The sequence below is a fragment of the Anas platyrhynchos genome, chromosome Z, assembly GCF_047663525.1.
Source record: "Anas platyrhynchos isolate ZD024472 breed Pekin duck chromosome Z, IASCAAS_PekinDuck_T2T, whole genome shotgun sequence".
NCBI classification, from domain to species: Eukaryota; Metazoa; Chordata; class Aves; order Anseriformes; family Anatidae; genus Anas; species Anas platyrhynchos.
The window spans coordinates 28,490,001-28,505,190 of NC_092621.1; the positions used below are offsets into that span (position 1 = coordinate 28,490,001).

A 15,190-nucleotide genomic window follows, 5' to 3' on the forward strand; every position below is an offset into this window, starting at 1 on the left:
TCTGCAAAAAGAAATGGGAACCGGGGTTGTCAGGTGTTGGGTTACAATAGACTTTCAGGCAGGGGACGTTTTGCTAACACAAATACGAACCTGGCCCTACGGGGAGATGTTGTCAAATACCGGGATATGGGAAACATTCCCATCAAATACGAGAGAAGGATTACGGCACTATATCAAACGAGAATTTCAGCCTCCACGCCCGGTGGGCAGCCAAGCGAGAGGGGGGCCCCCGGCGCGGAGCCGGCCCGGGGCAGCAGCGCGGTGTCCCCGCCGGGGAGCGCGCACCGGCACCGGGCGCAGGCACCCCGGGGACGGTCCTGGTCCCGGTCCTGGTCCCGGTCTCGGCGGCTCCCTGCGGGCCGACAGAGGGAGGTCCTGCTCGTCAGGATGTGGGGAGGGGGTCTCTCATCCTTCGCATCCCGCTCCTTCGTTTTGGGGGACGTCGCGGCACCCCGTGAGCTGCGCGCCTCTGGAAGTCTGAACGTGGCTGAGTGTTTGGGTGGTCGGTGGAGGCGGACACGTTTGTCTCCCGCTTCTCGCCCCACAAAGGCACTGAAGGGCGTGCGAGGTGCCCCCGGGGGAGGCCAGCTGGCAGCTCGGAACCGGAGCAGGGTGAAAACGGAGATGCCCTGAGAGATGTAACACCCGCGACAAAGCGGATCGGTCCCCGCACCTCGCCCCGTGCTCCTTCCTCCTGGGTGCAGTTAATCGACGACAGAGGATGTTTCCCGTGGGTGCCTGTCCTCCCTCACACACACCGCACGACCCTCGAGAGAAAATCGCCCCGAGTCCTTCTCCTCCCAGAACTAAAGGAGCAATTAAGAAACAGCCGACGAATAAAATGCCACGCAAATAAATGCCTTTGTAATAGCGTACGCCCTGCTCCTGATTCTCGCCGGCAAAATACTTACCAAGTTTTAAACCTTATTTTCTAATTAAGTGCCCTCGTTAAATTGTGTAATTCGTGTAACAGTTACAGTGGAAGGGTGACTGGGGAGAGAAAAGGAGATTTGGGGGCAGCGAAACGGATTTAATTCCAAGGAACAGCCGATGCCTCCCCGGGCCGGCCAGGTACCAGTGCGCAAGCAGAAAAACCCTTGCAGGGAATTCGCTTTGCCCCAGCCGATATTCCCACACCTTTTTTCACTAATGTATTGCACTTTGGATTTTAACTTCTCGCTGCAATGCTGGAAATACCCGCGTTTCAGTGAGAAAACTCTCCACGGCTAGAGATGCAGAAAACCACCCTCCGGCCGCATCAAACGCAGCGAGAAGGCTGCGGGCAGGTGGACTCGCTCTGCATTGCACGAGTCTTTCTGCAGCCACCGTTTGCATTTATGTAGCCACTTTGGCGAGTAACACCGCCAAAACAACGGACCCACACGGGTCCGAGGCAGAACTTGCACCGGGAGCCGAGCGCATCCCTGCTCCGCACAGCTGCTCCAGGGCAGCTCCTGCTCCCGGCGCGGCTTCTCGCTGCTCCAGCCCTTCGAAACTTTGACAAAACTTTGAGCTCAAAAATCCTGACAGTGGCCACAGACAGGATTTACTGCGGCAAGCTGCACTGCACCGCCGCTCGCGGGTTGCAACACCCCGCCGGGACACCTCCCCTGCACCTCTCTTGCAGGGAGAGATCTGTGCGGGGGGCGGGGGGCGTAGCCCCCGCTCCTGCCCCTTCGGCGAAGGGTGGGCAGCGCCGCTGCCCCGACGGCGGAGCAGAGGAGCCCCCCAGCACCCCTCTTTCCCTCCGTCCCTCCCTCCCCGCGGGTGGGGGGCGGAAGGGGGCGGGCGGGGGGCGGGGGCGGGCGGAGGGGGGCGCTGGGCTCGGCGGGGCGGCGCGGGCAGCGGCAGAGGCGCTCCGGCCGGCGGCAGCGCTCTGCCCGACGGTGCCACCGCGCCGGGCCGGGGCCGGGGCCGGGGCTGAGGCCGGGCCCCCCGCAGAGCCCGCACTCCGAGCCGCCCGCCTCCTCTCCTCCGGCGCCCCGGCCTCCGCCCGCCCCCCGCTACTCCCTTCTCCGCCCCGGAGCCGTCCGGGCTCCCCCCTCGCTCCCCGCGGGCATGAACGGCTACGGCTCCCCGTACCTCTACATGGGCGGCCCGGTGTCGCAGCCGCCGCGGGCTCCGCTGCAGCGGACGCCCAAGTGCGCCCGGTGCCGCAACCACGGCGTGCTGTCCTGGCTGAAGGGCCACAAGCGCTACTGCCGCTTCAAGGACTGCACCTGCGAGAAGTGCATCCTCATCATCGAGCGGCAGCGGGTGATGGCCGCGCAGGTGGCGCTGCGCCGGCAGCAGGCCAACGAGAGCCTGGAGAGCCTCCTCCCGGACTCGCTCCGAGCCCTCCCGGGGCCGCCGGGCGCCGCCGAGCCCCCCGCTCCCCCTCCGGGGCCGCCGCCCTGCGCCGGGCCGCCGCGGGCCCCCGCCGAGCTGGCCGCCGCCGCCGCCCTGCGCTGGGCCGCCGAGCCGCCCCCTGCGCTCCCGGGGCCGCTCCCCAAGGCAGGTGAGGCCGGGACGGGGTCGCGGTCGCGGTGCCCGGCTCGCTCCGGGCACGAGGGGACGGGGGGAGGCTGCTTTCCCCTCGCCCCGACGGGCGCCGTGGGGAGGGGAAGGTTGGAGAGGGGAAGCCCCGGCTGTCCACCTGCGCCCCGGCCGGGGCGGTGGGACACCCGTCGGGCGCAGGAAGGGCTGGGGATGTCCCGGTGTGGGTCCGGGAGCACCGTCGGGGGCAGCCGTGCCCTCGACGTGCCGCTCCTGGGCCGGTTTCTGCGAGGCGGCCGGGAGGGAGCCGGGCACCCACCCGCACGTCCATCGTTTTGCGGGTTTGTGCGAGTCGGCGCTGAGTACCGGGGCCCGGGTGCGATGGGGATGGGAGGGAGAGCTCCGGTTATCTCGGCGCCGGGCTCCCCTCCCGCTCTGTCCCGGCAATGCTCGGCCGCCCTCCGCCCCGCCTTGTCCCCTCGAGGGCAGCATCTCCGCCCGCCGTTCCCCCCGGACGGGAATTTGGGGTGTCCCGCTCCCTCCCCACGCCCCGGATTTCCTCCGGCAGCGCGGAGCCTCTCCGCACCGGCCCCTGCCCCGGCAAAAAGCCGGGAAAAAAATCCGTCTTGGCTCCTTCCAGAAAGTGAAACAAATAAACTTCGCCAGCAGGATATAAATCTGGCGGATAGGAACGGTATTGACTTGTACGCCCAACTTTTCTCCCCCCTGATATATGAACTCCCCAACTTAAAAGATTACTGTAATCACGGGAGGACAGTGTAAATCGAATCTGATAGCAATAACTTTTGGGGAAGGTCAGGCTCAAGTGAAATGTTACCAAGCAACAGGCATTTTGTTTGCAAAATACAATCAAAGCGTATTGATGAGAAATTCTTCCCTGCCAGCCAGTCAGCACTTTCTGCTAACAGCTTCACGGGCGAAAAAGCGGAGCAGGTCTCCATAAATCAAGCCCCGCGGCGAGCGGGGGGAGACGGGGCACGGGGCCCCCGAAAAAAACAGTGCGAGTGGCACAGACCTCGCCCCCGGCCTCGGTTTCGGCTTTTGGGGATGTAGAAGATGGTGAGGCCAAACCAAAAATTTGTTTTACGAATAAAGGAAATGGCGAGGGCAAGGCAGAAAATTATCTCCTCGAGGGGTTCCCTGGTTCCCTTGTCGCCCGCCGCCAGACGCCGCTTAACCCGATAACCTGCTCGCTTCCAGCCAGCCCGAGAGCTGGGAGCACAGGGCAGGGCTTTCTCTCTCATTTCCTCCCCGCTACCTGTACTAAAATCGTGCTCAGACAGATGAGAGGACGTAATTATTTCCTCCCCTAGCCCACCCTGTTATTAGACCCCCGACATTAGTCTCCTGGAAGATGCCCCTGTACGGAGGAGCTTTTTCCTGGTGTGCTTTAGAATCAGACCCGTTTGTTTTATTCTTCCTGCCGGAATAGGTCCTTTCGGTGGGACAGTTGTGAAGTTCTGTTCTGTGCAAATGGAGCATATGCAAGCTGCTCCTACTGCACCTGCCTGCCCTAACCTACAAAAATTCCTTCCCCCGATGCTATACTCACATACTTGCATCTCTCAAACGAGCGCGTGCTGCATTTCTCTGTTTTGGTAGCAGTCATCGAGGTGTGTAAGCAATTAACGAAATGCTGTATTGAGTCTTCTGCTAATTTCAGAGTAAGCGTCTTAATGTATCACAGTGACAAGCCTCCTGGGAAGTACATGAGATTGAAGAGAGGGAAGAAAGGCGGCAACGAAACTATTCTTGAACAAAAAAGAAAACAACACATCACCCACCCAAAACCAATAAAAAACAAAACCAAAACAACAACAACAACAACAAAGACCAAAAAAAATCCCAACCCCGAATCAGAAACCTCCCCTCTGCCTTAACTCATAAATTTTACAGGACCTTAGCTTTTGTGGCTTTCTGATATTTCGGGGGTCAGTCCACTCTAATAATAGAATAGGGAAAAGAGCAGATGTGTTCGGGCTCCAAGAAAATCTGTGTAGCAGAAAAGGCTGTCCTAACAATCAAAGAGCAAGGCTGTTTAAACAGAGTCAGCAGTGGGAATATCAAGGAAGCAAATTTGGATCCAAAGTATTAGACCAGGTTTTCCAGACAAGTTATTAACTCGAAGAGAACAGTTTCTCTCTCACACCCGTTTTACTTTACTTGGCCCTTTTACAATATTTGCCTCATGATTCTTAGTGCATAAATACTGAAGGAAAAATTGGTATATACATTGCCACAAATTTGTAGCAGCCTAGTTTATCAGTGTATATTTTACAGTGAATGCAAGCACAGTTCTCCAGCTGTACTGCTCTGAGGGTTTCATTTCGGCATCCCTGTAGATCTGGGTGTGTATCTGTATGTGTGTTTTCTGATGAATACTTTCCATCAGTTATCCTAATGAGAGGGCAATTCCCCTAGATTCCTCGGAGGTGGCAAGGTGAATACTTGAACGCAGGCAATTTGAAATAGATATTTATTATTATTTTTTTAAACATAACTAAATGTCCTCTGAGGACAGGTTTTCTTTCTGTAAACCTCTAACATCCTCGCGTGAAGCGTAGTGGTCGTGCAAAAAACACGTTTGGCTAAGCTCAGTGACCGCGTATGCTAAAAACAAAATGAGTTCTTTTAACCTGAAAAGACAGGTATTTGGGACTGATACCTGCACGCGACATTTCTACATTTCAGCACCACGGGAGGGCATCTAAAACGAACCTTCCCAGTCCGCTGGCTATTTGAGGATTGTTCTTTCAGCCAAGGCGAAATCTCACCTCCAGCAGGTCGCGACTGTCGCCAGGACACGGTTTCTGTCGTGCAAGGGGAGGCGGTGTCCGGGGCGGGGGGCACAGCCGGAGGGGTCCGGGCGCGGGTGATGCCGACAGCAAGAAACGCTGCCGGAGGGGAAATACAAACGGCAAACAACAGTAAAATAATCAATAATAATAATAATAATAATAAAGGACGCAACCCGCTCGTAACCCTCCCTGTGCTAATAACAGCATTTTGCCCAAGTCGCCGAAATTCTGCGGGTTTCGCCCCTTGAGCTGAGGGGGGTTCTGCTGAGGGTCCCCGCTGTGTCCGGCCCCGCTGCTGCGGGAGCCTGGGCACGGACCGTGGGGGGCTGCTGGTGCTGCAGACACGGACTTCTGCAGGATGGAAGGTGTTTTGTATTATTATTATTTTTTTTTTTAGAATCTGAATAATTCTTTTAGCCAGTCCTCGTGAGGGTACTCTTAAAGGTATTGAAAACTAATCAGACCGGAAATATCTTGAAAATAATCATTACTCAGAATGAGGGAGTATATTATCCCCGTTAGGCAGAGCTCGTCATACTCTATTTTTTAGCATATATTTGCTCCCCGGTGAGCGCTTGTTACCAGCCGATAGGGATGCTTCGGAAAAGCACGGTAGTACAGAAATGCGTTTACCTGCATGTGGTCCACTCGTTAATGCTGGGTACCGTAGTGCAATCTATTTATATGGAAATTAGGACCGTCGTCTCCCTTAAATGCCCCTCTATCTGGCGAGGCAGGGACAGAGGTAATTAGCTGTCCTCAAGCCTGCCCGGTAAGCCTTCGATGTATAAATTGCCCATTCATTCAGACGTGAGTTGTTCTTAACACCCCAGCTCAGGTAATAAACGTGTGGTAATGAACACGTGAAGGGATTAGGAGGCAAAGGTAGCGCGATCCTCCTGTTTTATTTTTATTTTTTCCAATGATGGAAAAGCTATCCCTAGGTCTTACCACCCCCTCAGACGGATAATGTTACCGGCTTGCTAGCGGATGTTTCTGGCATTTCTTTTTGGCTGTAGGGCAAGACTGACGCAGTGAGTGTACGAAGTGCACACGCACATTGCCTTCTTTATCATATGCCTGCATGAAGAGCTGCTGCCTCTCTGTTAACCCTGGACAGAGGGTAACCTATTAAAACTTGTGTACCCACCGTAGGTTACACACGTTTATAAAAGAGAAGGGTGAGACTTTCAGAAGGGTGTCTGTCTTCCTCAGCACCACTCCCATGCTCATCCCCTGCAGCCTGAGCTAGCAGCATCCCACAGCTCCCTAGGATGGACCATGGCTCCTTCCTGGCACCAGCCATCCTCATGCGGAGAACCTCCCCTGGCCATGCCAGCTGCCCACTGCCTCTGCCAGGAGCTCCTAATTTATTTCTGGCACAGGAACGTGACTCCCCTTCTGGAGAGCACGGTGGCCTCTTGCCCAGTAGAGGTTCACTCAGACCCTGGCTCCTCTCTCAGCGTGCAAAGGTGGGTGAATTGCACCAGTAATGCCCTGTCCATTCCTGGGGTGAGAGGGAGGCAGGACTGGGGTGGTGGGCAGTGAGGCTGACCCACTGGCATGCCTTTAACTGATCCGCTTTCCTTCTCAGCCTGGCAGGGGTGGTCACGAGTACATTTTGGAAGCCTTTGCTTACTTCATACAGCTTCTGTATCTAGTCGGGCTGATGACCATGGGCTTAGGACACCGAGCAAGTGTTTATATTGGTTTCTGCAGATAATATTTCACGTAAAGGTGTTCAAAAGCACTGCCCTGTAAACAAGTTAAGGCAGTTCCTGTCGGTGTCAGCTCACACAGTGTCGCTTTCCCCAGATATTGATGTTTGTAAGGGAGATTGGCACTGCACTGTATGAGGAAGGGCAGCAGAACAGCATCCGTGGAAAATGTCCGTGAATATTCTCAAGCAAATACATTGTCCTCTTTGTTCATAAGCTGTGAAAGCTGTCAATCCTTCTTATTCTTTTATTCTTTCTGATTAGTGGTTTTATTTCAAAGGTTTCCATACTCTGGCCAGGCTTTACCAAAGTGACCAGAGACTTGGAGTATTTCCATTTTTGAGTGTCCTTCTGGTAAAAACATGAACAAGGGGCTTGTTTTCAACCCTGTACTCAGCTCTTGCCCTTAGTTTTGAACACAAAAAGCGGCGGGTTGTTTATTGTCCATCCTTGGCAGTATTTAAAACTCAGCTGAGCAGGAACCGAGGGAACCTGCTCTATGTTTTGGGTGAGTCCTACTTTGAACAGGAGGTTGGACCAGATGCTTTCCAGAGGTTCTTTCCAAAAAAGATTTTTTTAAAGTTTTGTGCTCTGATGGTTCAAGGTATCAGCTGTGCTCAGGTTTAGAAGAAAAACCTGTGGTTCTTGCTGGGGAAGGAACTAGTTTCTGCAGAAACAGAACTGGAATACACTGATTTATTTGAACAGTTCTTTAACCTTGAGCTACTAGACATGATGTAGTGGTTCCACCAATGCTGTTGGACTTGCAGAGGGAATTCTCTTCTCCCAAGTGCCCCCTGAATAATGTCAACTCCCAGCCAGTGAGACTGTGCAAGTGAAGAATTATGATGTGAAAGTGCTGAAGTTCTTCTAAGAAAGCTTTCACTTGGGTGGTGTGTTGCTCTCTGGTAACCAGTGAGGGAGGATTGGTATAGCATATTTGATGAAGCACAAAAATGACAACTGCTTTTCTTGTGTGTGTGGAAGAATGAGACAGATACCTATCAGGAAACATAAAATGCCTAGACCATGTCCAATAACTTTTCTGCAGTTTTGTTCTCATGAGATATGGCAAAGACAACCTAGCTTTAGCAGAATCTCTGTGATTTTTTTTTTTCTTTTTTTTCTTTCCTTTTTTTTTTTTTTTTTTTCTTCCCTAGGATCTTGCTCTGTTCCCTTTAAGAAGAATGTATTCTCCAAAGACAACAATGACCATAAAAGCTTTTAGCCTCAGCTTTTTTGTTAACTTCTCTGCCTTCCTTTGCAGACATGAATGAGGAGCGGTTGGGTGATGCCAGTGGAGCAGACAATGCCGAGACCTACAGTGACAAAGACACAGACCAAAGGAGTTCCCCAGACATGACTAAAGCCAAAAGTTGCTTCACCCCTGAAAGCCCTGAAATTGTTTCAGTGGATGAGGTTGGTTATGCAGTCCAGAAAAATGGTGGTAGCACAGAGAGCCGTCCAGACAGCCCCAAGTACCATGCAGAGCAGAACCACCTCTTGATAGAAGGTCCCTCTGGGACAGTTTCGTTACCTTTCAGCTTGAAAGCCAATAGACCTCCACTTGAAGTGTTGAAAAAGATCTTCCCTAACCAAAAGCCCACTGTACTGGAGCTGATCCTGAAGGGATGTGGTGGTGACCTGGTGAGTGCTGTTGAGGTTCTCCTGTCCAGTAGGTCTTCAGTGGCCAGCGGAGAGAGAACTTCTGCAGAATCAGATGGTCTTGTTTTGCCTTCCAATGGGCACATTTTTGAACACACACTGAGTTCATACCCTATTTCCTCTTCCAAGTGGTCTGTGGGCTCAGCCTTTAGAGTTCCTGACACACTGCGGTTCTCTGCTGATTCCAGCAATGTCGTGCCAAATCCTCTGGCCGTACCTTTGCAGCACCCTTTCCCTCAGCCACCACGCTACCCGCTGATGCTGAGGAACACTTTGGCAAGAAACCAGTCTAGTCCTTTCCTGCCGAACGATGTCACCTTGTGGAACACCATGACGCTGCAGCAGCAGTACCAGCTGCGGTCTCAGTACGTCAGTCCTTTCTCTAGCAACTCGGCCAGTGTTTTCCGAAGCTCTCCTGTCCTTCCTTCTCGCTCATCAGAAGATCCTCGGATCCCAATCCCTGATGACGGATGTCCTATTGTGTCTAAGCAACCTATCTACACAGAAGATGAGTATGACGAAAGGTCTGATTCTTCAGACTCGAGAATACTCAACACGTCTTCTTAGACTGACATTTGACGTGTGATAACTAAGTGATATTTGCAGTGCAGCTGAACTACTGGGCCCGAAGAGGAGAGATGTATACTCTATGAAACCCTTGCAATTGTATTAGAAAGTGACTTTGCTTGGTATTGTACTATAGCAATAAAGACATAACTTATTTAATTTCTTGCACTTCACTGGATAATGCCAAATAGCAATACTCTGGCTTTTGCGCTGAGTGTGTACTACAAAGGAAGACTTTATGGCCATCAGTTACGGGACTCTGGAAGATTCGTAACAGAGACAGAAGCTCAAGGTCTACTTTGTTCCTTAACTCAGACAACTGGGGATATTTAACTAGAATACTTGAATGCTGTTTTATAAGAGAGAACTCCTCAGGACATAAGAAATCAAACAAAAGTAGTTCAATTGCAAATGGACTAGAACAAGGACCAGTCATTGTCTTTGCATTGAAAGAAAAGGCTGAAGAAAGAATTATGCACATGAAACTAGCATGAACTGCTTCTGTGCTGTTTGAGCTTGGACACTTTTTAGAGAAATAATCTTAAGAATTATTCTTTTCCCATGGCTAGGTTGAAACGTGTAATGTCAGTGTAAAACCAATTACAGCTGTGAATTGCATGAAGTGTATTGTGAAATGAACACAAGATTAAACATTGTCAGGTTAATGTAGCATGCTAAGGACTCTAGAAAAATAAACTAAGATGATGATCTTGGTTTATGTCATTTATATTGGGCAAATGACATTTCTGAGGATAGAGAGATGATTAATCCTCAGCTGGGGTTAAAATGTCTTGCTCCAGCAACTGCAGTCAAGGGAAGCCTGTTTTTCCCAGTCCAGGTTCTGCTCACTGTCCTGTAGCTTGCAACTGAGATTAGGCAAATATTATCATCAGGGAAGCTGGGCTCTCTTGGATGTGTGCTACAGACTCTTCCAAGTTCAGCTGAGTAAAGCAGAACTTGCTACAGTCACAGCAATCAGAGAGAAAAAAAAAAAAAAAAAAAGGCTCTCCCAAAGTTTCAGAAGCATCTTTTTTTCTTATACTATAGAAGTAGAAAAAAAGAAATAGGATGTAATAGCAGGCCTTTCTTTGAAACAATGTTGAGTTAATGGCAGCTTTCCTGCATCTGGAAAAGTGATGACTTGAACATTTTATTGCATGTTTGCATGCATTGATTCCACTGCGTATCTTACATGTGTCAGAGTAACACTAGGAATTGCTTCTGATGATGAATGCCACTAAATTAATTGTCCACTTAGAAGTTTGTTAAGGTTTTAGTGCCATTTTTTTTCAACCATTCACAAGTGACCATATCTGCTTGACTGCTGATGTTTCCAAAACATGACTCTCAGTGCAGATGAAATGGCTTGCAGGCCTGTCAGGTACATAGGTTAGACCTACCCCTCAAAACCAGTTGAGGTTGCCCTGAAGAGGAGCTCTAAAGCAGATGGGCTTTAAGAGTGTGTTATATATCAGGCATGTTATCTGCTGCCATTGCTAATATGAGTGCCCGTATTCTTATTTGGCATTTCATATTCTGTAATGTTTGTGCACCCAGTGAATCTTGCATTTTATGATATTGAACAAGCACAAAAAGAGGGAGAATAAAATAAACGATGATTTTATTTTCCTTGGGGGATAAATGATAAATGATCAGAAAAATACTTTTTCTTTCATAATTTTCCAACCTGTTCAATCAACCTGTAGCAATTCGCAGGTATATGCTAGAGAGCAAAGACATAAAGGTGGGGGGAGGGAGGAAAGAAAATAAACAACTTCCCTTATGGAAATGGAAAAAACATCTATAATTTTCATAAATGCAAAATTACAGTTTTGTACTGACAGATTTGCCTGTATTCACATGTCACTTGTAAACAAATTCATCTTCAAGCCACTCCAGACAGAAAAGTAATAGATAAAATAGGCTTGATCTTGCAAACAGAAAAGGATGAGGTAGTGAAAAACTGTGCTCCAACATCACAGAGAAATTAGGTGTGAAAAGCAAGATGAGAACACACAGGTCCAGGAGCTCTGGTTTTGAGCTCATGCTCCAAACAGATTTCCTTCCAGCAGAGATCTTTGTCTAGGCATCCCTGCAGGTTGAAAGAATTCTGTTTTGTTTGTTTGCTTGTCTGTTTGTTTTTGTTTTTGTTTTTGTTTTGTTTTTCTTGTCTGTTTTTGTTTTATTTTGCTACAGAGGGTGAATAGAGGGTGAATCTTCTCCAGCAGAAAGACCAAACACTGATGACAATGACAGCTCATAGTGATTTTACACGCTATGGCCAGTGGATTTGCAGTGAGCAGAAATTTGACGTCTTGGAATTGGGACATATCTTTCAAAGAAAGGTGACCTTTGGCTAAATTGGGGTAAACTGATCTTACTATAAACACTTTTGGTGAAAAATGCAGGGTTGGTAGCATGGTTTTTGAATTTGATCTCTTTTATTACACTGTTCTCTAAAAAAAAGAAAAAAGAAAAAAAACCCACCATAAACTAACAAAAAACAAATGCCCCTCCCCCCCCCCCCCAACACACTTTTAAGGCATTATTAAATATCTTTTTACCAAATTCACAATTTCCTTTTTTAAATAAAAACAAAACCTAAATATATTAAAAAAAAATAAAAATAAAATAATGCACTTTTTTGAAGTTGAAAAAGAGCGTTTGTTTGACCACAGACAACTTCTGCAGTATTTCGGCCATCTACAAACATTAAACAAACTCCTAAACAAGCAAGTACAGAAACAAACAACCAAAAAAGATCGGATTGACCAGAAAAGATACCTCTGAAAAAAAAAAAAAAAAGAAAAAAAAAGAAAAAAAAAAGAAAAAAAAAAGGCTTTATTCACCCAGCTGAGCTTCCAGGCTGGCACAAGTATTATTTTTATCTCCCATCCACCACTGCAGCGAGGACCCGGGTCTTTGCCTGTGGAAAATGCCTACTGGCCCGGGCATCACTCACACACCATCTTTTTTTCCCTTGCCTCAGCAGACCTTGCTGAAAAGGCCCGTGAATGTCCCAGGCCGTGCTCTTCCCGGCGTTGGTGACATCCCTGTGTCACCGCCGCCTCCTTTCCCACCGCCGAGACCGGTGCCGCAGGTGCGGCGCCCGAGCCCCGCGTTTTCTGGCTCCATCTCATGGCAGGAAAAGGTATTTCCGAGTCGGTGCAAACGCTTCGTGCCGCTGAAAGGAGACGCATTGGTGGAGAGAGGAAGAGTGAAGCTGGAGGTACTGGTCGAGCGCTGAGAGACCACAGAGAAAAGGATGAATTTAAGCGTTCAAGAAAGGTAGCTGGAGCCTGGCCAGGTCTCTGCTGGACCCTAAAGGGGTCCAGGGGTCTTTATTATTATTATTATTTTTATTTGTATTTGTATTTTTTGTGTGTGGTGCCAGAATAGTGGTGGCTTGCCTGGAGCAAGAGAACCTCAACCCTTCCCACTGCATGGGTCCTGCTCCTGGGATACATGATGAGGCCGAGCAGGTGCCCTGGTGCCTCTGCAGGGTGCCCCAGGGCTGATTTTTCTCCTGTTGGGGCAGTGATTTCACTGATCATCATGCACATGTACATATAAACGGGGATTGGCACAGGAAGCCTCCTCTGCCTGCTGTTCTGTTTGCAATCAGCAGTGGTGTGGGGCCACCAGAAGAGGAGCAGAGCACTGCTCTCTGCAGAGGCTGATGGCGCTCTGCTTGTTCCCTGCTAGTTGACCTCTAGATGTGACAAGGTGGATAAAAACAGTGATGGAGCAAACAGCAACAATCATAATTTCTCCCTCAGAGGAGTGCTGTGGAGAGCCCTAACGCAATGCTCACGTTCTCCAGGGGCTCACGTACCCGTGGAGGTCGGTGGGGGTGAGCATGGTGCAGGGGGCTATCCTGCTCCAGCTTCCCTTCTGCCATGCTTTGCTGCTGTTTGTCCTGCTCCCCACCAGGGTCCCTGACTTGGCTCCTTCGGGGCCTGAAGGGCCACCTCCACAACATTTGTTGGATGCTTGGTGAACAGGTTTACCTCACATTTGTGCTGACACATTTGAAAAATGACTTTGATTCTCTCAGTATACTGTTTCAGTGATTCATTCTTTATGTGCATTTACTCAGCGGACGTGAGTGGGGAAATAAGATTGATGCTAAATTTATATGTTAATTTTAATATTGAAGCTATCCTGTATTTGAAGAATAAGATCAATTCTTCAATTTCATTTCTTACGTGATATTGCATATTGTCATTACTGGAAAATAAAATTATTTCTGAATGCACACTATCCAAACTTCAATTTTAGTGGACATATAACTCTGAAGCATCATTCTTCTCCCTTCCCTATAACCAACTAACTTAATACAGTATTTTAACATTCCCACACTAGTCTGCCTCTGGAAGATAACAAAAATAAGTCTTTTCTCCCTAAACATGTTTCATTAATGTGCCTCCTGCAGATTTCTGCACTGTCACAGGCAGATTTCCAGCATGACTCAGCAACTCCCACCAGGCTGTGGCATGTGTGCTACAACAGAAACCTCGGTATTGAGAGTTGCATCCCTTACTGGTGGCTAATTACATACATTTTTAGAGTAACAGAGGGCTGGAGAGTGATAACCACATCTACACACCAAACATGCCTGCATACTGTACAAATCCTGACACTAAGTGGAGGACCAAACTCTTAAAACAGTACCAGATCCTGTAGAGAATGGATACAGAACATCACATGCACAAAAGGATTTGGCTTCTACAGAGAGAGGTGTACTTTGAAGAGTTCTGCTGCCAGAGGGCAGGTCCTCCTGAAGCTGCAACAGAAATAAATAAATAAATAAATAAATAAATAAATAAATATAGTATATATATATATACTTACAGCAGTTTTGGGAATTTTTTTTCCCTTCAGAAGCTGTGCAGGAAATTAAGATAAGGTGTGCATAACAGGAACTGTCACAAGCTTATATCCCTGCTCTGCTCACTGACCTGATGAAGATCTCATAGGTCAGTTTAAATTTCAGATGTCTCTTTTCCTCTCCATGAGACAGACAACTGCTGCAAGGATTTAATGGCTTTTTACCTGAGGATTCTTAAGTGCTCTATAAAAATTTAAGCACTATGTAAATATGAGAGCTTTTTTTGGGAGAAAAGCTGTATTTTAGACAAAACTGTACAATTTCCCCCACTTCTTTTCTCTAAAAGAACTGAGTCAGAAAAAAAAAAAAAAAAAAAAAAAAAAAAAAGAGGAAAAGTAAGGGAGCAGAAGCCAGCATGTCACGAAGAAGTCCTGTCTTTATTCTAAGCCTCTGGGACCTGACCTGAGCTGCACAGGGAGGTCGGCAGGCTTGAGGAGGGCCACCCTCCCCATATCCCTGCCGGGTGGGTGAGCAGGCAGGGCAGGGCTCTGGCAGCTAACATTTCACCCTGGAACTGCAGTCCCCTGCCCATGGGCAAGTGTCACCATGGGAAGGCGGTGGCAGCAGCATCATGACTAAGGCAGCCACAATAACTAATGTAAAAAGGCCCTCTCCTGCACCACAGTGTGCAGAGAAACTGAAAAACCCCTTTCAAGGAACATCTTCATTAGGAAACTTGTTCCGCTGCCTTGCCCGCATGTTGCTGACATTCCTTTTTGCCACAGTGAGTATAAACAGGAATGGGCAAGATTAAACTCCACATATACAAAGAAATACAAAAGAGGCACACTGAAATAAAAAGAAATAAAAAGAGATGTAATAATTCCTTGTTACTTGTCCAGTGCAGAGGTTTTTGTCATTTAGAAGGGCTACATGGCAGATGCAAAGAGGGATGCCGGAGCTATCCCAATAGGGCATTATGCCTGAGGGGATACTGAAGTAAGATTTTGGGTTCTTATTCTCACTCACTAACAGCAGTCTCATGGAAAATGCTTCAAGCTGTTCACATGGCAAAACAAGTATCTTGTTTTGGGAGCAGCAACCAGCAGGTTCTC

At 48.9% G+C, this 15,190-nt stretch overlaps 1 protein-coding gene across 1 annotated transcript; it reads left to right on the forward strand.

Moving 5' to 3' along the window:
• The first annotated feature begins 1,862 nt into the window (after window positions 1-1,862).
• DMRT3 (doublesex and mab-3 related transcription factor 3) lies at window positions 1,863-11,354 on the forward strand. Its single transcript, XM_038171316.2, has 2 exons — window positions 1,863-2,497; window positions 8,280-11,354. Exons 1-2 carry the CDS (start codon window positions 2,059-2,061, stop codon window positions 9,242-9,244), a joined length of 1,404 nt encoding a protein of 467 aa, XP_038027244.1. The 5' UTR covers window positions 1,863-2,058; the 3' UTR covers window positions 9,245-11,354.
• Window positions 11,355-15,190: the final 3,836 nt, after the last annotated feature.

Excerpts from the sequence above, each read along its gene's own strand:
- DMRT3 (XM_038171316.2), top strand. The coding sequence starts at position 2,059 with ATGAACGGCTACGGCTCCCCGTACCTCTACATGGGCGGCCCGGTGTCG. Across the intron at positions 2,498-8,279 it reads GGGGCCGCTCCCCAAGGCAG|ACATGAATGAGGAGCGGTTG; the intron begins GTGAGGCCGGGA and ends CTTCCTTTGCAG.